Source organism: Ambystoma mexicanum, chromosome 6p (assembly GCF_040938575.1).
Source record: "Ambystoma mexicanum isolate Mex_15411 chromosome 6p, UKY_AmexF1_1, whole genome shotgun sequence".
NCBI classification, from domain to species: Eukaryota; Metazoa; Chordata; class Amphibia; order Caudata; family Ambystomatidae; genus Ambystoma; species Ambystoma mexicanum.
In genome coordinates, this window is record NC_090935.1 from 1,114,786,779 (window position 1) to 1,114,810,714 (window position 23,936).

Genomic DNA, 23,936 nt, shown 5'->3' on the forward strand with positions numbered 1-23,936 from the left:
CCTCTACCTTCCTTCTCTTCCTCTTCATCAGATCGTGTCCCTGGCTTTTTTACGGGAGGTTCTTTCGCTCTTGGATATGCAGGTGATGGAACCGGTTCTTCTTGCAGACAGGGGATACGGTTACTATTCCAGGATTTTTGCAGTACCCAAGAACAACCGGGCTGGCCTCAGGGTAGTCCTGGACCTGTCATTTCTAAATCTATCTTTACCGCTGCTTCAGCGCATATAGCAGTCTGTGTGCGCGCGGGAGACTGGATGTGTTCCCTGGGCCTCAAAGATGCATACCTGCATGTACCCATTTATCAACCTCAGTTTCTGCAGTTCACGATTGTTGTACCACTTTCAGTACAAGGTGCTGCCCTTCAGCCTGAACCTGGTCCCTTGTGCCTTCACAAAGTTGATGAACGCAGTGGCAGGCCTTCTCCACTTGGAGGGACATAATCAATACCCTTACTTGGACGACTGGCTGGTGAGGGCGGGGTCACCCCAAGGGGTGGTGCACTCCTGACAGAGATTGGCGGATATCCTTCATCAGCTGGGGTTTCCCTCAACCGGAGGAAGTCAATTTTGCCCATTTCAGGAACTGGTCTTCCCAGGGGTGCGTTGTAACTCTACCGTTCAGTGGGTGTGTCCTACACCCTAGATACTTCTGTCCCTCCGCAAGGCGGTGGGGCACTTTCTCGTAACACGACCACTTCGGCATGGTGGTTCCTGCACATTCTGGGCCTGATGGCCTCCTAGGTGCTCACTGTGAAGCATGGCAGCCTCAAGATGAGGTGCCTCCAGCTCTACCTGGCAGCCATTGGGATCAGGAGACGTGGTCTGTCGGTCAGGATCCCTATACCCTCTGCTCCTTCTGCCAGATCTTCAGTGGTGGCTTATGGATGCCAATGTTTCAATGGGAGCCCCCATTTCCTGACCGGATCCTACCCTTGTGGTGACTGACTCCTCTTTCGGGCTGCGGGTCTACTCTGGAGGGCTATGTGATTCATGGAGCATGTTCCAAGACGGAAGCCCTCATATCAATCTGCTCGAGCTCAGGGCAGTGGGCGGTTTTGATCTGGGAATGGGCCCTGACGGCAGGGATTTGGATTTCGGCAGTCTGGGGACAGCAATGCAGAATCTGATCAGCTGAGTCCCTTAGGGTTCAACACCTATGTGTGGGAGTTGCATAATGACTCCTTGTTGCCCCTAATCCAGCATTGGGAGTGGGGGAGGGGTGAGACGCTGCAGACCTGGATTTGTTCGCATCTCCCCTGAATGTCAAATGCTCCCAGTTTGCCTCATGGGCAGGCCGGGTGTTAGGCAGAAACCTGTGCAGTTCCCTTAGGGACCACTGCAAAAGATTTAGGACTACAGGTGGTTGGCAGTAAACCCAATTGGTAGCAGTTTGTACCACCCAGATTTACCTGGTAGCTGTGGCTGAGCAGTCAAGACTTCTCTCCAGATGAGTTAGGCAGTATATAGAGTATACACAATAAGTACAGAGACACAGTAGCACAAGCAAACACTGACCAGAGCTTTGGTGTAAAAGTATATAATTATTTATTTAAAGGCACACTTGCAAATTACACTAGCACAAAGAGAGAGAACTAATTTCAACACACAGTCACTATTATATATATACAACCCTAATTACTTATTAGACAAGTCTTAATGAGAAACACCACTTATTTTCAGACAGAGGTGAGCGCTTAACATAAAATGGCACTCTAATAAGTTGTTTAAAAAGGGAGGGAAAAAGGCAGAGTTGGGAAAGCACACAATATCCAATACTTTTCAAAGAACCACCGTGAGGCAGATTAGGCAAAGTCTACTGGGGAGCAAGGAAGTTCAAATGCCAGGCCCACTCTTAGAGAGAGCAAGCGAAATGTGTCCAGGATCACACAGTGGGGTTATGCCCAAAGAGTCTTTGTAGAAAGTTCACAAAAGATTGAAATCACGTCAGGAAAAGTTAGTTAACAGGCCCCAGGCTAGCCCAGGTTAGAATGTCGAGGATCTACTGTCACCCTGAACGATCTGTCGCAAGGGAAGCCAGGCGGGACACAGTACCTGAAAGTGGGAAGAACGCTCCAGCGGTGGCAGTTGTTCGTGGCAGCGGGCGCAATTCGGAGTATCGTCCAGAGGAAGAGGAGGTCTCGACGTGGAGGAAAGCTGAATGTCGTTGCGCTGCCAGGGAAGAAACCAGCCGTGGAGTTTCCCGGTTACAAGGTACCACCCTGTTCTTGCCGGTAGTGGTAATCTGTGGTATTCCGGTTGCCGGGGTGCTTGGCACGGGCAAGGCGGCCACGAGATGGTCCAGGAAGGCGAAAAGACGGGCAAACTGGTTATCCCCACCAGTCAAAGGAAGAAGACTCTCCGGACTGGAGATCTCCTCTGTCGTCGGGGAAAAGTGGTGAGACGGTTCCGCAGGGCTCCACCGGTGGTGTCGTTGTTGCAGGTTGGCTCGGCTTCTCCCTCCTCGGATTCTTTAGGTCCTGTGGCGACTTCTGAAGTTCCAGTCCCCAAAGCCCTGCTTTTATGCAGAAAATCCCCATTCATTCAGCCTAGCTGTCGGCTCACCACTTGGGCCAATATCACAAGAGTGCGACTTGAGTTGCCGAGGCAACTCAGTCCAGGGTGCCTAAACCCCCTCCCACACCCTCTGTGGTACCCAGACAGAGTGGCACCACTTTTGGAGGCTTCTGTGGAGAAGCCCGCCAAAAAGTAGAACAAAGGGCTCGACTTGGGTTGGAGTCACAGAAGCGAACACAAACGCTGTTTTGGAACCAAGTTTCGGCAAAAATTACCAACCGGTGAATTAATATTAATTTAATAAACTGGCGGTATGTTCGAGGCTATATTAAAAAGTGGTAGCCTCGAAGAATGGGAAAATCCCATAGGAATATATTTGCGGTCGAATATAAAAAGTAGTATCCACTGCCACCAGCCAAAACTCAGTCGGGGGGGACTGGACAGTGCCCCCTTGAACAGACCCCGGGGCAATTGAATTGCCCCGACCAGTACGTCCACAATATGATGGTTTGTACTGGTTCTGTTCACAATTTGAGACTAGTAAAGCCAATGGTGACTTTACATGCCCTGGGAGACGGTCAGTCCCAGGGTATGGAGTCTGTTTGGGGGTCGCTACGACACCCCTGGGGTACGGCACGGAGGGTGCTGTGTAACCCACATACCAAAAACACATGAAGCCCTATGGGGTAAAGGACCCCATAGCCCATAAAACACACAAAGTCAAAGGAACACCTCAAATCATGTCTAAGAGTGGGAGGAAAAGAGTCTCTCTCTTAGCAGGAGAACAAAAATAAACCCCAAAAATCCAGCAAAGCTGCTGGGGGACTCACTAGATTTGGGACATTAGCCTTTACGGAGAATTCTCCCTAACACCGGGGTCAGGGGTCACTGGGAGACACCTTCCAGATCTGTTGGCACGGCCGCAGGTGTTATGCGATCCACCAACCCCTTTGCAAGTTCCAGGCTTCTGTGGGCTGTATCCTCATCCTGGTTGACCCCACCCCCCCTGACCTTTGAGACCCTGGTTTTTAAATCTGCTGTAGTTGTGCTCCAATAGTCCCGGCCATCTTCTGATCCCCAGCAGGGGATTCCGGCGCAGCAGGGCAGGGCAGTGGGCCAAACTGTCCCTGGCAGCCTGGTTCCTGATCAGCCGAGGCTTCAGCATGCCTAATTTCCGGAGGACAACTGGGACAACATTCAGCAGGTCAGGAGGCTTTTGGCTTAGTCCCAGTATAAGAGCAAATGGATTAGGTTCTGTCATTGGGCTCGTGACAAAGGTCTGGACACTGTCACCTGTCAGCTGGATGACTTACCGGCTTTTTCAGCACACCTGGCTTGTACTGGAGCGCAAGTGGACACGTGCCACACATATTTGGCAGTCATTGGGGCTTACAAGAATTCCCCATATGTGTCTTTGGCAGCTGACCTGGTGGATAAGGTTAAGGCTTGCCTTAAGGGGTTGTCTAGGCTTTTTACTCCAGTGCATAGACCGCACCCGGTCTGGGACCTTGGTTCTGGCAGCTTTGCAGCTCAAGCCTTTCGAGGGATGGCCTCTGTGGACATCCGCTTGGTTTTACTGGTGGCTTTCACCTCGGCGTGCAAGGATAGTGAGCTGCAGACATCCTTGTGCAAGCCCTTCACCATGTTTCACAACTACCAGGTCATCTGGCTCACTCACCCAAAATTTCTGCCCAAGATGTCCTCTTCATTGCATCTGAATCAAGAGATTTGCCTGCTGGTGTTCTTTCCAAACCCGCAGAGAGGGCCCTGCCTTACTTGGACCTCAAGAGGGTCCTCAAGTTTGATCTATCTCAGATGAAATCCTTCAGGAAGTGCGAGGCATTGTTTGTAACTTTTGGGAGGAGGTCCGCCTCCAGCTCTCAGGCTTCCATCACCTGCTGGATGGTTCAGGCCATTTCGGAGGTGTACACGGCCATGGGCCAGACCTTTTCCTGAGGGGATTCATGTTCATGCAGTCAGAGCCAAGGCCACGGCTGTCATATTTCAGAGACATGCTTCTTGGGATGTCATCAGCAAGGTGGCTACTTGGGCCACTCAGTTGGCCTTCTGTAAGCAGTACTCACTGGACACTAGCTCCTGGCGTGATGCAGAGCTTGGTCAGGTGGTTCTGAAGAACCTTTTTGCTTCGTCCTAGGTGATGCAGGTTGTCACAGCGCCACCCTATGCTTTTGTTCGGTGGAATCACCCACATGGATGGAGGTAAGGGGATGGACATATGAGTAATTAGGTACTCGCCATATTGACTAGAGTACGCATAGTCCATAGTACCTTTTCCTCCATATGTTCCACCCGTCTTCCCCTGCTAGTATACCAATGGCTAATATGTAATAGGCGTAGCCAGGTATCTAAGCATCCGATGTGTTCAAAGGGGACTCAGGTGAGGCGCTGGAGGGCACGGCCTCGGCGGGGCGCTCCCATGACCGAGGCTGCAGCCCTGCACGCTATACTAAATTCAATGGGGAAGCTCAATTGGTCTCTGCCAAGGGTCCCAGTACCATACCTACTTTGTGGGACTCTCACAAGGATGGGGGAAAGGGCACTGGACTAGAAGTACTCTAGTCACTACGGTGAGTAACTTTAATGTTGAATTCCAGGCTGAATCATTAATGCACATTTTGAAATGTTACTTATGTCTCGTTTTGTTTTAGTGGGCTTCTCTGTAAAGTAAGCGCAGGAAATGAAAGTGCATGTCTGACTACAAAGTATTTGGCTGCCCTTGGAAGTCTTGAACCAAAGCTCATTCCTTTGGTGGTTTCATTCAGATACTGGGCAAAGGTGAGAGCTTCTTACAATAATTTATGTGCCATGCATGTTTCTAATTTGTAAATGATCTCACCATTGGAGTCCTAACTTTTGAGTGCTTGAAGTGAAATATGGTAATTGTCTGTGTAAAATGTGATCATTATTTTGCTCCCACCTTAATGTGGTTTGCTTTGTTCTTGAGTTTTGATTTATAAAGAGAAAAGCTATGGAGAGATTTCTGGAAAATTGTATACTGCAACAAAACCCGAGATGTCTGACATTTGTTTTAAATGTTTCTCCGCCACTCCCTCACCATTATGTTACAGTTGCTTTGAACGATACAAAGTTTGATACACATATAAACTCTGTAGAAATAACATATGATGATGCATATCCATCCAAGAAAATGGAACTGTTAAAACGAAAAAAGGAAGCACGGAGATAAGAAATGTAAAACATGTATAAGGAAGCTTTTTAAAGCTAGCAAAGGGTCATTGGGGTGGTCCTGCAACTTCACGATGGTTCCCTCCGAACTGTGTCTCTGCTGAACCCTGTCTGACAATTTGGGATGCATGGCTGTTAGCAATCCACACAATGGGCTATGTGCGTATTCTGGATAATTACCTGACATTCACTTAACAACACGGATGAAAAATCAATACTTGTGATAAAATATTCGAGACACAGTTCAAAATAATAAAGCAACTCTGATCTTTCTGATAAACCAACTTGGCGAAACACATGTAGAGGATAAGATTGAGGAAAATAACATAAGAGTGATGGAGAGATACGAATATTTTCAATATAGAGGACATGAAACTGAGCAATTAAGAGACTACAAGAAAAATATGAATATATATCTGTTAAGGGGATTAAAAACTGTGCTACCAAGAGACCATAAGAATAAACCAAATGTCTTTTGTTTAAAAATGTGAAAAAACGCTTTCCTTTTTCAAAAAGATGATGAAATGTGATATCGGTACTATATATGTGAGTAAGCATATTCTTGTTTTGAAAACTGCTCTAGAAAGTCCAAATACTCTTAATTAATCAAATAATTGAGAATGGTATGGATAGAATTCCCAAGAAAGATTTTGACTCTTTACTCAAACATGTAGTAGTCATAGCACCTCTTTGTCCCTTTCCATCTTTTATTAATGCAGATTACACTAATGGGTCACTAATGATAATGAATCAAAAAAGCCATTGCTGATGAAGAAAAAACTTGATTAGTCACATTTCCACACCTAAATCTCATAACATCTAACCTTGTCATGTTTTTACTCCTTGTACCACTAACAACCAATGATACACATAGCTTAATGCTAAGGTAAATTGTAGAACTTAAGACCAAATCAGTCACTGCTACATGTCTGCATTATTTTACATTGTTTAGGTTTTCCAAACCTTGTTGTAAGCAAGTATATTTAGCCACAACATAATTTTGTCAGGCTTTATTTTGTTCTCTTTACAAAACCATGTGTATCGCCCCAGGTTTTGCCAACTAATTGGTATACGTTGAATAATGCATCTCTTCCCATGGTGGAAAGTAATGTTCCTTTTCCATAATGCAAGGGAAAAGTGTATTGAATAAAGATTTTACATCAATTTGTCTCTTACTGAAGGTGTTTGGCGTTTGCACCCTGGACTTCCCTGTCCCCTTACCACAGTTCATGTTTTGCAGAAACATGACTGACTGGTTTGGAAAATGCTCAAAAATAGTTTCCTGAATTTTTTATATAAATGCTACCTTCACTTTATCTGATAAATATTAAAGCAGCTGCAGGGCAAACCTTTCCTTATGATGCATCATCTTGTATCCATGGCATAAAGGAATAGAAGGTCTTTGCTGATTTACAATAATCTTGATTTCCTCGAAATCCATTTAGTATTGTGCCACTTGGTGCCCATTCAATCAATCTAATTATACAGATCTTTGTTCATATACAGATGTATCAAACATTTTGAGAGCATCCGATTAATTACAATTTAATTGTTCTGATCAAACTTCACATGCAAATCTTTAAAGATGAAGGTAGTTTTAGCCAGTTATTGGTTATAAAGGCACTAACCAGTGTTTTGCACATTAGTGCTCAATTGGTGCTTTGTGCTTTTTCTTTTTTTTTTTTTTTAGTTTTTGTTATTTTTCAAATACCAGGATAAATAATTGTCCGGTTAATTCAAATGTTAATTATTCAAATTAAATGCATAACAATCGTGAGGTTTCAAAGCATTAATTAGTACATCATGAATGCATTCACAGATAATTCCATTATTGTAAAAATAATTCAAGGGGATTCGGTCCTCCGACGTATTCCATATCTTTGACAGTAATCACCACAGCTGTGCTGCTTCGGAAAATGTTCTGCGTCCTGCGTCGATGTGCCGTCCCCGAGGACCTCCTCCGACGGCCGACGTCACCCGATGTGATAAGTAGGACGCACGACTCTCGTAGCCTCAGTTCTGTTTTTTCTGCGAACATGTTCGCTTCATGAATCTCGGTACGCCTCGACTCTTTGGAGTTTGTTATAATCTTCTCGGTTCTTTGAACCTGTTCGGTTTTGTGAAAAAGCCTGTTTGTGACGATGTCTACCTCGTCTTCAACCCCGCGTCCGGGCTTCAAAAAATGCGGGGACTGTGGGTCCAAGATGCCGGTAACGGACTCGCACGACGCCTGCCTCTGGTGCCTCGGGGAGGCCCACGACACAGACGACTGTCGACTGCCAGTCGCTCACGGCCAAGGCCTTGCGGGAGCGCAAGAAGAAGTTGTCGGTAGGTAGGGTGTCTAAGCCCCGGAAGTCGAGGTCTGCAAGGCTTTCGACGGATGATTCGAGAGGCGACTCTCCGTGTCATCGTCTGAGGTCCAGCGGGTCTCCTTCCAGGAGTCGGTCTCGCCACTCCTCTGCCTCTTCGAGGCATTCCCGGAAGCGCCGGCATCGGTCGCCTTCCACGTCCTCTTCCGAGGACTCCGCCCATCGGCGGGTCGCTTATCCCACCATGCAAGCAACACCGGAGGAATGGGCTTCCTTCGGGAAGAAGATGTTAGCGATTCTCGAAACGCAGGGCACCGGTCCGTCCATGCCTCCGAGTGGGGTCGGTGGTGATCGGTTGAGAGACACCGCTCGCACGCCTCCGGGCTCGGGTGGTCGGTACGGTTCGCGGGAGAGGTCCCGCTCGGACAAGGGTAACCGTTCTCGCCATGCCCGTTCCAGGTCCCGGTCCTCGACGCGATCAAGACTGCGTGATCCTGTGCAGTCTTCAAGGAAGATGTCGACGCCTGTGGCGCTGAGGTCGTTGATGGCCTCTCTTGATGCTCTGCCTCTGAGGGGGTCGTCGACGCTGTCGGCACCTAGGTCGTCGAAGGACACGCTCAGAGCTCTGGCTTCGAGACCTGTGTCGACGCCGCCGATGCTGGCGGCGCTGCGGCTGACGTTGATGCCGATTCTCTCGGCGCCGATTCGTTCGGCACCCTCTCCGCCTTTCGAGGCGGTGGTGTCGGAGGGGCCCTGTGGCACAGGGGAAGCCCCTAGAAAGGCTCTGGCTAAGGTCAGTCATAGCTTTGGTACCCAGGTGTCTTCCTCTCACCGCCTAGAGTACATTTCAGAGGGTGATGAGGGCTTGGTTCCGGATACGGTGCCAGATGAGCTTCTCTCGGGCCATAGCCAATTTGATGACCTGAGTCAGTCACTGCATGATGCCAGTGGACTGGACACCTCTCCGGAGGTGGAGTTTTGTAGGCCTGAGCCTGGCACTCATGCTGATTCTTCGTACAGGCGCCTTATGTCTCGGGTCACTGAGTACTTGGGATGGTCGGCTCTCCCAGGGGAGTTTGTTCAGGATGATCTTACGGACATCCTCGATCTTGGTCCCCCCACTGACCCGGTACTGCCGTTTCATATGGCTCTGCAGAGAAGGGCGGCGGCGGCTTGGACTGCTCCAGAGAGTCTCCCAGCAGTGGGCAAGTCTTTCTCGCGAAAATACCATCCAGCCAGTAGCGACCCCTGCTACTTGTCCAGGCACCCCACTCCGGAGAGTTTGGTGGTGCAGGCGGCTACGGCCCCGACAAAGCAGGCGTCGTATCCTACCATCCCTCCGGATAGGGATGACAAACGTTTTGATGGCTGGGCGAAGAAAGTGTTTTCTTCAGGGGGTATGGCGCTTCAGGCGGCCAACTCCGTATGTGCCTTGTCTCGTTTCACACACACTCTGTGGAACTGTGTTGCATTAGCGGCTGAACATATTCCCGAAGGGGACGAACGGATGGTTTCCTTGCTATGGTCCAGGATGGCAAGGATGCCATGTGTGAGGCCGTTCAGTCGGGTTTGGACATGGCAGATTGTGTCAGCTGGTCCATGGCGGCGAGCACCGTAATACGCAGGTTTGCGTGGTTGCGGAAGTCTGGTTTCGCTCCTGATGTGCAGTCCCGGCTCCTCAACATGCCCTTTGACAGTGAACATCTTTTTGGCAGCAAGGCTGACGAGAGCCTTGAGAGAGCCTTGAGAGGTTGCCAATCTCCAAAGCTGCAGCGAAGTTGTTGGGCGCTGCAGATCGACAACCTCCGCCTTTTCGTCCTAGGGGACAACAATGGAGGGGAAGTTCCTTTCGCTATTACTCGTCCTTAAGAACAGCGAGAGGAGCTGTCAGTCAGAGGCCACCGTAAGAGTGCCAGAGGTGGAAAACAGGGTACTCTAGGTGCCAAGGCCGCCCGGGCAGTTGCCTCTTTGCCCTCAGGCAACGCTGCAGCCGCTACCACTCCGTCATGAGGCCAGGTCCAATGGTTCGCTAGTTGGGGGAAGGCTGGCGCAGCATCTTGTAGAATGGCTTGCCATTACTTCAGATGTGTGGGTTCTGGAGTTCATAACCCACGGCTACTGTCTTCCCTTTCGGCAGAGGCCTCACGACAATCCACCGGAGAACCTCTCTTTGCAGAGTCCGGATCCGCTCCTTGCGCAGGAAATTCAAGCCCTGCTGGAGAAAGGTGCCATAGAACTGATGCCTGTAGCGGAGAGGAACAAGGGATGGTATTCCCCTTATTTTTTGATTTCGAAGAAAGACGGGGGATTGAGACCCATCATGGACTTGCGCGGTTTGAACAAACTCCCCAGGAAGGACAAGTTCAAGATGGTTACTCTCTCTCAAGTCCTCCAGGCCCTTCAACTTCAGGACTGGTTGGTGTCTCTCGACCTCAAGGACGCTTACTTCCATGTGCCGATCCATCCCAAGCACAAGAAGTACCTGAGGTTCGCGGTTGGTGACTCGCACTTTCAGTTTTGGGTCCTGCCGTTCGGATTGACCTCCGCCTCGAGGGTTTTCACCAAGCTCATGGTGGTGGTGGCAGCGCATCTCAGGAAAGGGGGGGATTCACGTCTACCCCTACCTGGACGATTGGTTGATCAGGTGGAGCTCTCCCGAGCAAGTCCTGGATCATCTGTCCGTCACCTGCCACTCCCTTCACAAGCTGGGCTTCTCCCTCAATTTAAAGAAGTCCCATTTGACGCCAACACAGCGGCTCCAGTACATCGGAGCAGTGCTAGACACATCCCTGGGGCTGTGTTTTCCTCCCAAGGTGAGGGCTCACCACATTCAGCAGATTGTGCACAAGTTTCAACATGCCCAGAGTCTCCCAGCGTTCAAGTTCTTGAGGTTGCTCGGCCTCATGGCATCCTGCATTCTTCTGGTGCCAGAGGCCAGGTTGCAGATGAGACCTCTGCAATGGGCTCTCAAGCTCCAGTGGTCAGTCCTCTGGCAGGTTGTCAGACCCCGTTCAGGTGCCGCCCTTCTGTGGTGGGCCGTGGAAAGTAATCTGATGAGGGGGGCTCCGTTTTGGCTACCCTGGCCAGAGGTGACGATCGTGACGGACGCATTTCTCACGGGCTGGGGAGCTGATGCCAACCAGCTGACAGTCAGCGGTCGTTAGTCTCCGTCGGAGTCCAGACTCCATATCAATCTGTTGGAGCTGAGGGCCATCATGCTTGCCCTGAAGGCTTTTCTGCCGACGGTGCAAGGAATGAATGTCCTGATCTGACGGACAACACAGTGGCCATGCAGTACCTCAACAAAAAGGGGGGGCAGGGTCACTTCCTCTTTGCAGGGAGGCGATGCAGCTCTGGTTCTGGGCAATCCAGCAGGAAGTTTTGATCGCGGCAGTTCATCTGGCCGGAGACGAAAACAAGACGGCGGACGCTCTGAGCAGGTAGAGCGCGATCTCTCACGAGTGGGAGTTGGCTCAGGAGATTCTCCTGGAGATCTTTGCCCTTTGGGGGACCCCTCAGGTGGATCTCTTCGCCTCCAGTGTCGCGGGAATTTCCTCCAAGAGGAGCCTTGGGAGACGCGTTCGTGGTGGAGTGGTCATTCCCACTGCTGTACGCATTTCCTCCAGTCCCCGTCAACCCGCAAGTGCTGCGGAGGGTACGGAGGTTCGGTTCCCGGATGATCCTCATTGCTCCGGCATGGGCCAGGACGACGTGGTACCCGGACCTTCTCGACTTGTCCATCTGCCCTCCACATCGTCTTCCCTACCGAGACGATCTGCTCTCACGGGAGGGGGGGGGTCAGGTTCTCCATCCAAAGGTCAGATCCCTCAACCTTCATGCTTAGCTTCTGAAAGGTTGAGGTATAAGGATTTGGACCTCCCTGAAGACGTAATGGAGGTTTTGCTTTCGGCCAGACGGCCGGCAACAAAGTCCCTGTACCGTTGCCGTTGGAGAAAGTTCTGCGACTGGTGCAGGGTTCAGAATGTGGATCCTTTTTCATCTGACATTCCTGTTGTTCTGTCTTTTTTGCTTTCTTTGGCCCGCAAGGGCCTGCAAGTGGGTACCATTAAAGGTTACCTGACGGCGCTGTCTATATTTATGCGCTCGTCTGAGGAGTGTTCTTATTTTAAAATCCCTTAAATTTCTCAGTTTCTGAACGGCTCACTAATGTGTTCCCTCCGTCACCTTTCCAGGTGCCCGGTTGGGATCTGAACCTTGTTCTCAATTTTCTAATGGGTGCTCCATTTGAGCCTTTGCATTCCTGCCCTTTGAGACTGTTAACTCTTAAAGCTGTATTTTTAGTTGCGGTCACTTTGGCTCGCAGAGTGAGTGAGTTACAGGCACTTTCAGTTAAGCCACCCTCCACTTTTTCACAAGGACAGGGTTGTCCTTAGAGTTCTTCCTTCCTTTCTTCGGAAGGTGGTGTCGGAATTTCATTTAAGCCAGAAGGTTATTCTTCCAGCATTTTATCCTCCTCCGCATCCTGGTAAGGACAAGGAGAGGCTCCATAGGCTGGATCCTAGCAGAGCTTTAAGCTTTTATATTTCACGGATGTCCCGGGTCAGAGTGGATCATCAACTCTTTATTGGTTACGCTGGAAGGCATTTGGGACAAGCTGTTACTAAGCAGAATTTGTCTCGATGGATCATCTTGGTAATTTCCGAATGTTAACGCTTGGCGGGTAAGGACCCTCCGCTAGGTTTACGGGCCCATTCTACCAGGGGTATGGCTGCCTCTACTGCCCTGCAGAGGGGTGATCCTATTTGTAACCTCTGTGATGCAGCCACCTGGGCTTCGGTCCATACTTTTGTATGTCACTTCTCCCTCGATTCTATCCGGGGGCAGGATCTGGCCTTTGGCAAGGCGGCCCTTTAATCTGCAATTTGATTGGGCATTCTAAATTTGTATATTCTAAATTCTTTTCCCACCTCCTTACATTGGTACTGCTTTGGAAGTCTGTCATAGATCTGGAATACGTCGGAGGACCCAATCCCCTCGAAAAACAAGTTACTTTCTTACCTGGTAACGTTCTTTCGATGGGATGGTCCGACGACGTATTCCATATCGCTCCCTCCCTGCCTACCCCGCTACAGAATTTCTTAATCGATTGCAGCTTACGTTTCCGCAAGGCTTTCTGTGGTCATACTGGCAGAAGATTGGTGCCACACGTTCTGGGAAAAAACTACAACTGAGGCTACGGGCGTCGTGCGTCCTACTTATAGCATCTGGTGACGTCGGCCGTCAGAGGAGATCCTCGAGGACGGTGTATCGACATAATCGACGCAGGACGCAGACGCCGAAAGAATTTCCTAAGCAGCACAGCTGTGGTGATTACTGTCATAGATATGGAATACGTCGTTGGACCATCCCATCGAAAGAACGTTACCAGGTAAGAAAGTAACTTGTTCTTCTCCTCTACCCAATCGCTGTCCTCTGGGTCATACTTCCCCCCCCCCCCCCATCCAATGACAGTCCTCTCCCTAAGGTCCAGCCCTGATAGCCATCTTCAGATTTGTACTGCACGCTTCAGTGTTGTTGGGAGTCCTCTTAGTGCTCTCTGAGCTTTTTTTCCTAATACTTAGTTTTTGGTAAAACTTGAAAGTATAGACACATTTTTGATTTTATCATTAAATCGGAGGTCGACTCCCAGCAGCGGGGGTCCGTGATCAGTGAAGATCCAGCTTCGAGGATCTTCATCGGAAGGCCCAGGATTTGGCCGCCTTTTCACCATGACGAGGAGTAGATGCTGCTTCAAAATCTGCGCAAAATGTGGGCTGAAACGTTTTCATGGAGGATCAACACCACAAATGTCTTTACTGCCTGCATGCGGACCATGATGAGAAGATGCACAAGGTCTGCCGTGACTCTGGGCATGATGAGGCTAACCCAAGGGCCAGCCGGTCCCATGATTGAACGCCCTTGGATAAGAGGTCAAGGTCCTTTGAGGACACCCTTCCTGCAGGGCTCCAAAAGAAGGCAAGGCCACATCTCATGGATCCCGCTGGGTTCGCCGCTGCTGCTTGTACCGGCTCAGGAAGGTTAAGGTCGCCATCACAGACCACATTCACGGTGAGCCTAGCAGCGAGAAAATCCCTGACCACTTCGAAACTCTGCGTATCATCGGCAGACAAGGCGATGGAGAAATCCAGGGTGGGCCCTTCACTGCCTCCAGTGACTTCTCAACTAGCCAAGACAACACCATCAACGGCCGCCCTGTCGGCAACCTAATCGACGATCACTACTACTTTGAAGGGAGGGCAGACCGCGAAGGTGGTGCCCACATTCACAACGGCGACTGCTCCGCGGTTGTCCTTGCCGGCAGGGGGCGGGAGGTTACTGCCACAGTCGTGGCAAAGCCGGAACAGCCTTCCCCCCCCCCCACCTCCCCCCCATGAAGACTCAGGAAAGGGGAGGGATCAGGGTTCCCATGACCCCGTAGGAGGGGGACAAAACTAGGAGCTGAACCAATTGTGCCGGGGCGCATTTATACTAGCTCCGATGAGGGTGACGACCTAGCAGGGGCTACTAGTCAGACCACAAAGGGGGCCAGGGAGGGTGTTGGAAGGTGGGTTGCCATGGAGTTAACCCTATGGCCTACCTTTGCAGAAGAGACTTACCAGCCCGGAACCGCCACCTACCATTCTTTCTACACCTCAACCCAGGGACGTTTCGTTGACATTCGGACCATGCCGGTAACAGAAATTCAACAGAGACTGCCGGCCACATCAGGCCCTGCTCTGTCTGGCAGTCCTCCAAGATCACTTCCCAGAAAGTCCTTCTAAGCGCAAGCACAAGTACAAGTACAAGGACCCTACTGGTCCAAGGCACCAACCGACACCACCACCGCTACCTCGGTATTCGACCCCAGCGGGGGATCCCGCCATGGGCATGGATATGGCGGCTATGGCGACGGGACACAGGCAAGGCCAATGACAGGCGGATGACCCACACAGGACCTTTCCCCTGGACGAGGTGGGCTCCTTCCATTCAATGATGTCCAGGTCCTTTGAACTTTTTCAGCTGGTGCCTGAGGAGACGAAAAAGGACGTTTTTTTTTTTATCAACAGCGTAAGTCCATGCGGAGGACCATCATGTCCGTTCCTTTGTTGGATGATATCTGGGATGAGGGCCTAGCGCTGTTGAAGAATCTGAGCACTGCCCAAGCGGGACAGGCTTTAGAAGAAATAAGTCCCGGACTCGGTGCACAAGTCACTGAGGTCCCAGCCTTCACCTGACTCTGTGGTTTCAGCCGCGTCCACAAAACGCTCTGCAAATCAGTCATCCTCATCCATGGTACCCCCCGGACCAGGAGGCGAAGAAACTGGACGCTATGGGAAAGAGGACAGCTGCCGGAACCATTAAAGCCGCTAATTTGCTGCCCATTTTGTCAAGCTACGACCCGGAGCTTTGGAATAAGCTGGGCCTGATTCTTGATTTCCTACCAGATGACAAGAAGGAAACTCCTCAGTTGTTCCGGGTGGCGGCATTTGCCTCTGACCACACCATCACTGTGGTGGTGAACTCGCGGACACTGGATTCCGTCAGATTGAAACTGGGTGTTCATCGGCAGGGATGGTTGAAAGCCACCAACTTCAGGCCAGACGTTCAGTCTAAGGTGTTGGACATGACAATTAACGGGAAGAACCTGTTTGGCAAGGCGGTCGATGGGTCTCTTAACTCATCATGACGGAGACGGCACGTTCACTGGGCACCCTGCAGCAACGTCGGTCATCCTTTCCTCACGGGGAAAATGTAGCAGGTACTGTGCGGGCTACGCCGCCCTTTATCGGCAGCCTTCCCATTCGAGGCGGGAAGAGCAGGCTTTAATCGACTGTGGACTCTGGCCCCCACTCGTGCACCCCTGTGGGAGGCCGGCTGCCGAAGTTCGTCAGCGTGTCGAAAACCATCACCAGGGGCACACCTTGGAGTTCCAGCACGTGTCACTGTATTACCACTGTAGCTCGTCAAGCACGTGGCACAGCTGCTGCAGGTGGTCCAGGCCATGCTAAAAAAGGGGGCAATATAACCCTTCCCCAGCACCTCCAGGGCTCCGGAGTGTACTTGAGATACTTTCAGGTCCGAAAGAAGACAGGACGGTTGAGGCCAATCCTGGACCTGCAAAACCTCAAATACCTGAAATCCCAGAAGTTCAGGATGGTTACGTTGCAGGACGTGCTCGGCCAACTAGAGGAAGTCAATTTCCTGGCAACTTTGGACCTGGAGGATGCATACTTTCTCATACCCATCCATCGGAAACACTGCAAGTTCCTGCTGTTTGTTGTCCAGGAGCGGCACTGTCAGTTCAAGGCACTTCCCTTCAGCCTGAAATCGGCACCAAGGGTCTTCAGGGAGTCTGTGGCTCCAATGGCGGCGCATCATCATCATCTCTAGGGCATCCATGTTTACCCGTACCTGGACGATTAGTTGTTTCGATCCCGCTGCCAAGCTCTGGAGAGCCAGCACACGGCAAGAACCGTGCGTTTGCTGACGGATCCAGGGTTATCCATAAATTATCCAAATTCCTGCTTGGAGCCATCGCAGAATGCTTCGTTTCTGGGGGCACTACTCAACACAGAGACTTGCCTAGCAGCTCCCTCAGATGAGGAAGGTGCAGCGCCTGTCGTCGGCGCCTGTCTGCTATGGTGCGGGCCATCAAGTCACTGTTGGGCATGATCTCTTCCTGCATCAACCTGGTCTGCCTTTGCAGACAACAGATGAGGCCTCTCCAGGAGTTTCTGGATGCGAGATGGCTGCAATTCTCAGGATCCTGGACCTCATCTAGGAGTTTCAACGAGCAATACAGTGGTGGGGCGTGCGCTTCATTTCTCTTACCACTGCAGGAGCAGTGATGAAAATGGCTTCTGCAACAGCCTGTTGCGAGGTAAGCCAGATGGCCCCATTGCACATATAATAAATCGAGTAATTATTTTCTTCCGGATCGCCTTGAATATATTATTGTACTGCCAGTAATTGCAACTGTGCATTAGTTCGGCCGCATCAACCTAGTTCTGTGCATTCAGCGAACCTCCATTGCCTACCATGAGGCTTAATCACTGAAAGATGGCCGCCCGCCCAATTTGATGACCATGAGCACCTTTGTCTTGCCAGTTGCACCAATGTGGCCGCCGTTTGGCTACTGCCCCGCTTTTTGTGCCCAATCAGAGCCTGTATGCGAGAGCCTGCCCAAACGAAGGCACGACACACTATGGCTACCCCTGTCCCGAGCCTGTCGGAGCCCTAGGAGCCTGGGGCCACATAACGCTGGCCGTATACTTCCTCAAGGTAAGGGACCGCCCAACCACCTCTGCCACTGCCACACCGTGACCCCACAGTACTTTACACCCATACAGGATAAGGCACGCTCTCCCCGCCTACCAGTACTCTCCTAGGAACTCGAACGCTCGCCACTTCCGAAGCCGTTGCATTATACAAGAACGCAGCGGTATACCCGCCAGATCTATGTCAGGCGCACAGGCCACAAAGTGGAACACTATACTATGTAAAGTTGCCACTTAAATGTCTATACTGCCCATCTATGCACAACGGCTAAACAGTATTCTCCATCCACACATGCCCGGTGATACTTTCTTGATGTTATTTCAATACTAATGATCTAACTTGTCCACAAAGTGATGAATGCACTGCTGGCCCCTAGACGCTACTGCCTGTATCAAGTATATGCTTTTTTTAAAAATGTGTGTCAACAAATGTTATGTAAAGTTGTGCCATCTCCAACATAAATCTAGGGAATGTTTTTACCTCACCCATCTTACTCATGTATGTTTTACTTAGCCTCACTCGCATAGCTTCTACTACATACAAGACCATTTGCATACAATAGGGTCCCAAATAGTTCTCTACCAGTGCCTTTCAGATACGGCCTTATACTACTTGACCTGTTTCCAGCTAGCCATACCTCTATTAGGCTCTGTCTGCTGCTAACTGCCTGATGCCACCTTCACTGTGCACCTCCCATCCACACCACGCAAATCGCATCTAGGCACAGTGCTTGCACTGTATTTTCTTTTAACTGAATTACTACCTACTTGTGTCCTGCCACCATTTAGCCCCTGCCTGCCCTACATGGAAAATCGAATCTAGGCACTGTATTTGTGTTGAATTGTGACCCACTTGTGATCTGCCTCTGCCCAGCATTAGTCGCACGATCTCCCTGTCATCTCCTGTCACCCACCAGCTGCACACACCAGCTGCACGCTCACACACAGCCACTCTCCACCATCATGATGCCCAAGAATTCACCTCCCATTCACTGCATAGACTCACACTCCCGCACTCTCCCTGCCACACTCTGCCCAGCCAGCCTAACAGCCCTCCTTATAATCCTCACAATAATGGCCCCTACGCCTCCCCACATACACCCAGCACACCTCACTCAGCGCCCGGCACTAAATTCACATGCCACAGAACCAGACTATAACATCACACCGTCTCAGCCACCTAGCCTAGCTATCAGACTCCAAAATCTCAGAAATCAATCACTTTCTAAGTATTTACTCTGCTCACCCACACCCATCACGACTAGAAATAGCAGATTAGGCACCCGCACCGCACCACTACCCCACACTAAAATGAGCGAATGCACTGTCCCCGTCTCCCCACCACCCCAACTTGTCTCAACAACTACCTCGCACTAAGCCCTTCATTACCACACACCACAACAAGCACACTTCACCCCATACTAGTATAAACAAAAATATCAAAGGCACACAATACCCACCTCTCAAATGTGCACTACTGAACATACGCTCCCTACCTGCACATGCCTTAGAGATAAATGATCTACTAGCCACACATAATCTGGATGTACTATGCATCACCCAAACCTGGCTCAATGATGCCTCCTGTCCAGCCATCGCACTAGCCCTACCCCCAGGCTACACCATCCTTAGGCAAGATAGACCTGATAAGATTGGAGGGGAAGTCGCCTTAATTCACAAAGCCTCACTGTCCATTAGACTAGCAGACCATAGTACATGGGGTGGAAATGCAGATATCCTATCAGCCAAGCTTACGCTCTCTCCCCCAATAATCTAATCAATATCCACATCCTATATAGACCTCCCGGACTCCCAGCAGACTTCGAAGAGCACCTCTCCCACCGGCTCAGTAACAACATTAAAAAATCCTCCAAAATCCTTCCATTAGGAGACCTAAACTTGGGATACAATGATCCTAAGGATAAATCCGCCACAATCCTAGCAAAAGATCTTGCAGAGCTAGGATTCTCCCAAGGAGTCCTCACCCCCACGCACTCCAAAGGCCGCACCCTTGACTGGGTCATGGATCACAACTGTGCATCCAACATTATCTCAAACACCGCCTTTCTATGGACTGACCACACGTGCATTGAATTACTTATTCCCACCAACCCCAGACCCAAGACTCTCACCCACACGCTACCTGCCATAACAAGAAGTTCTAAAAAACTCCTTGCTCAAACTGCTCATTATGTAACAAATGCATGCCTCATGACTATGTAACTAAGCATTGTACTGTAACAAGTGCCACAATGCCCTTAGACTGTTGTGCGCTATATAAATATGAATAAAACCAAACAATTCGAAGTTCCTCCTTGTCAGGAGGCAGTCACCATGGATGCTTATCAGGAAGTGTGGGGAGCTCATTTTGGACAGGTGCACGCCAGAGGCCTCTGGCTGCCAGAAGATGACCCTTCACATCGTTGTACAGCTTTGGGCAGTTTTCTAGGCCATCAAGTCTTTCCTGCTATCGATGAGGGGCACAGTGGTTAGGATCTTCACGGACAACACCACCACCACTGTGTTCTACATCCAGAAGCAGGGCAGAACGTGCTCCCCGGTTCCCTCCAGAGAGGCCCAAGATCTGTGGCACTGAGCCATTCGTCAGGATGTGTTTCTCGTCCCCTTTCACCTGGCAGGCACCAAGAACACCATCACAGACTCGCTCAGCAGGGCACTACGTTCTTGCCACGAGTGGGAGCTTTGCCAGGACCATGTGGATTTTCTATTCCGCGAATGGAGTCAACCCCAGATCAATCTCTTTGCGACAACAACAAATTCCAAGTGTCAGAGGTTCGCCAGCAGGTTCCCGCAGCCAAGGAGCATGGTGGATGCATTCTTGCTCCTGTGAAATGGACTGTTCTTATACACTTTTCCTCTGTTCCCGCTCCTGCTAAGAGTGATCAACACACTCGGACAATGTAACTGCAGATTGATACTCAACGCCCCGGCGTGGCCGTGACAAATCTGGTATCCAGACCTGTTTCTTCTGTCAGCAGTTCCGTCCATCAAGCTGCCACTACTTACGGAACTTCTGTCCAGAAAGGGAGGTGCAATTCTGCACCACGGCCCAGTGTTGCTGAACCTCAGGGCCTGGCTCCTGCAGCCTTAGAGTTTGTACATTATGCTTTACCTGCAGAGTGCAAGGACATCCTCGTCAAGGCCGAGGCACGGGCCTCATCAACGTTGACTTGCTACAGCCATAAATCCGTAGAAAAAAACGAATGCAAAAAAACACAGAAGAAATGACCTAATTGTTTTGACCGAAAATGGTAGCTATTTTAGTATGTGTATAGTAAGAAATAGGTGGAGGGTGGGGTAAGGGTATAAATTAGGGTTGGTGGTGCGGGGGACTCTCCTGCATTTTTAAACGAAAAAAGTTAAAGCAAAAAGTAATTTCATTTTTCGGTCAAAACAATTGGGTCATTTCTCAATTATTTTCTTCTAAATGTTCGGTAGGCCTTCTCTGTGGTCGCACAGACTTGTCAAGGAGTTCCTCAAAAGACTATTCAGAACTTTTCCGCCGGTGAAGGCTCCTGCCCCTTCTTGAGAGCTCAATGTGGTTTTGACTAAGCTCATTGGGGGCTCCTTTTGAACCGATGCATCAGGCCCCTCTAAAGCTTCTATCGTGGAAGACTGCTTTCCTCGTGGCAATCACCTCGGCCAGATCCAGGCCCTATCTTGCAAGCAACCGTACTTATCCTTCCACCCTTCAAGGGTGGTTCTGTCTACACACCCCACCTCAACAAGCTTTGGTGCTGCCTGTTTTCTTCCCGAATCCGTTGTCTCCAGCGGAGATGGCCCTGCGTTCGCAGGACATTTGTGCCTTAAAGTTGTACATGGCACTCACAAAGAGCTTTCGGAAGACTTATTAGTTCGTCAATTTTGGTCCTGTGGATCACAAAAAGGCGCGAGTCCTGCAAGCGAGTCCATTGTCGTTCCAGTCCACACTGTTTTTTGCCTCCTCTGTACCTTGTGCGGATCATCCCTGCTGCTGTCCCTTTAAGCTGCTTGACCCAGCCTATATCACTGGGTAGTGGCGCATAGAGCCAGCGCGCGAGTCCTGCAAGCGACTCCAGTCTCGCTCCAGTCACGCGCCGGGCAGCATGGAGCCCTACTTCCCTGTAGATTGCCTTTTCAGCTGGTGTTTGAGACCGGAGCCGTTCCTGCTGCTGGCGGCTATTCAACGCGGAAGATGCCGGCAATCAACATTTCACTGTCAACCTGAACATGGGACCTCATACCCGACAACAGCAGCAGCTGCAAGGAGGCACGGCAGAAGTAAATATCGGTGAGTGTTTTGCCTGTGTGTACCCTCTGAGGAGGTGAATCCATCCAGTGCTCATGTCACTGAATTACATGACTCTGTAAGACAACAAATGACTAACTAGTGGAGCAGACATTACAGATGCTGAACTCATGGGGTTGGATACTACTGCTCTTGATAATATGAAAACTACCTCTGTCGAACACTGTTGCCGAAGCCTGTGGTTCGAAGGGGACAGACCTACTACCCCCTACCTTATCAGTCCTGTGTGTTTCTCTGTTGCGAGAAAAGGTGCTTCAAAAATCACATTCCGGAACCAATGGCACTAATGCGCTCATTGACAACAATGCTGTGCCACCACCCGCAGGCTCTCTGGTGACTCAAACACAGAGAACCGCCATGAAAGTATAAATAACACAAGAAGGCACTGACCCAAACGACAAGAAAATAAAACAAACTATAGCGCGCACAAACTTAAAAGAAAGGAACAAGTACTGCGATTTCATGCTCGAACCGCCTCGGCAACATCAACCGTGATAAAATGTCATTTAAATGCCCTAACATTAGTAAGCGGGGAGCATTAGATGAACACTCGATTAAATAGTACAAATGAAAAATCACTTGCTGGTGAATTTGAGGAGTGCAATGAGTGGGACGAACTGATGGCTGGCAAAATAGATGTACCAACTGCCCATGGCAAGAACTACATGGAAGTGGTGGTAATGCACACCACTGGGAATGATCATGTGTGCCCAACACTGAAACAGCCAATGATGCATAAATATCTGTCCTCAACAAACGAGGGGATCGAACACTCGACTTCAATTTGACCCAATGGAAACAACAACAATAATTTTAACTTTCACTTGAAACAAGCGAAATCGCCTAACCCCTTGAAACTGGGTGCGGATACTGTTATAGCACAGAGAGCTCAAGTGCACACCAGGAATCGACACAAAATTGCTCACCAATAAGCAGCTCAAGTTCCTTGGCTGAAGCGATAGAGGAAAATAAAATCTCAACTCAAATCAAAACATTGATGTCTACGAATTGAATGAAACACAAGAGCACCTGAAAATCACTCTTAAGAAGAAACCAGCTTCTACGTGTAAGAACCCCAAGTGCCACAGCTCAGTAAATAATACAGCAAAAGCCACTGATTGACGTTGGATTTCATGGGCCCTGGTTGGACCAAGACATCATTAGCAAAAGGATAGCCCGTGTGAGCAATCTCCATCCCTGTTGTCTTGGAATACACAGGGTTTTAAACATCTGTTCAGTCGTCTGTGAATTAAACTCGCCACACAATCATTGTTTATTTTTTACAAGAGATGTGGCTTTGTACTCCTCCAGTTTGTAATGGTTATTGTACGCTTTTCAATGTTGCAGGTAAAGGACAGCATGGCAGACAATATGCCGGTTTACTTACATTGACAGGTTTACAAATAAGAAAATCACTATTCCAAATCCTTTTGTTCAGTAGACTATATTGAAGCATAAGTTTACTGGAGAGAACTTTCCCTAACATACAGTAGCCATTAATCTCTACTGGAATCCCACAATATCTTTAACCAAATTCTTACACACTAAATATTTAACAAAGCGTCCACAACTTTGCCGAACCCAGGTTTTCTCATTTGTGGACATCCAAATGCGAGATGTTTAGATAAAGATGGCAAAACACTATTAAAAAAAAAAGCCAAAGTAAGTTAACGTTGAGAAGTCAAATGTGGATGCTGGAACTAAAATTCTGAAATTGCTACATGTTAAACTGTCAGACGCCGGAGATGTGCCAGGAAAACAGACTTGGAGAGGCAATAACCTAACATCAACAATTGACTATATATGGTCCTCGAATAAGTTTGTCACAACATAGAACGACTTGAAATCATGAGACAGCAAAGTAGTGATCATGATGCACTGATCCTCACATGGAAACTGAAATATGCACCATTACCTCTACATCAGCCAGGGACTAACATCATGGCTAATCAAGGAGGAAACCGTCTAAAAGCATCAAGCGACATGCATCTCCTCAATGAACAATAACTTCAGATGCGCAATGCACACAAACTTGGTCTGTTATTCTGCTCTGCATTCAACTTTCCAGGTGGTACAAAATGGGAATCAGACGACCACTTATGCAACTAAAGCATCAATTCAATCCCGCAGTGGTGAGCGGTGAAAATGTCTTAGAGTGGACATCAAACAAATAAAGAATTCCTGCATCATTTCTGTAAAAGCTGAGCTGGAGAAAAGAAATAAACGCTTCAAGAACTGGCCAATCAGCTTCAAGATGCAGCTAGACCCAGAGCAAGCTGAAATGATGCTTAAAGCAATCTGTGATCCCAAGGCTAAAGA

At 49.5% G+C, this 23,936-nt stretch overlaps 1 protein-coding gene across 3 annotated transcripts in view; it reads left to right on the forward strand.

The window, feature by feature from the left end:
- Window positions 1–23,936, forward strand: part of TUT7 (terminal uridylyl transferase 7) — a 2,420,963-nt gene that overhangs the window by 896,238 nt on the left and 1,500,789 nt on the right. For all 3 annotated transcript variants that reach the window (XM_069625717.1, XM_069625718.1, XM_069625719.1), the window contains one exon: window positions 5,184–5,310. In XM_069625717.1, coding sequence (XP_069481818.1) covers window positions 5,184–5,310 — 127 coding nt within the window. The remainder of the gene's footprint in view (window positions 1–5,183; window positions 5,311–23,936) is intronic.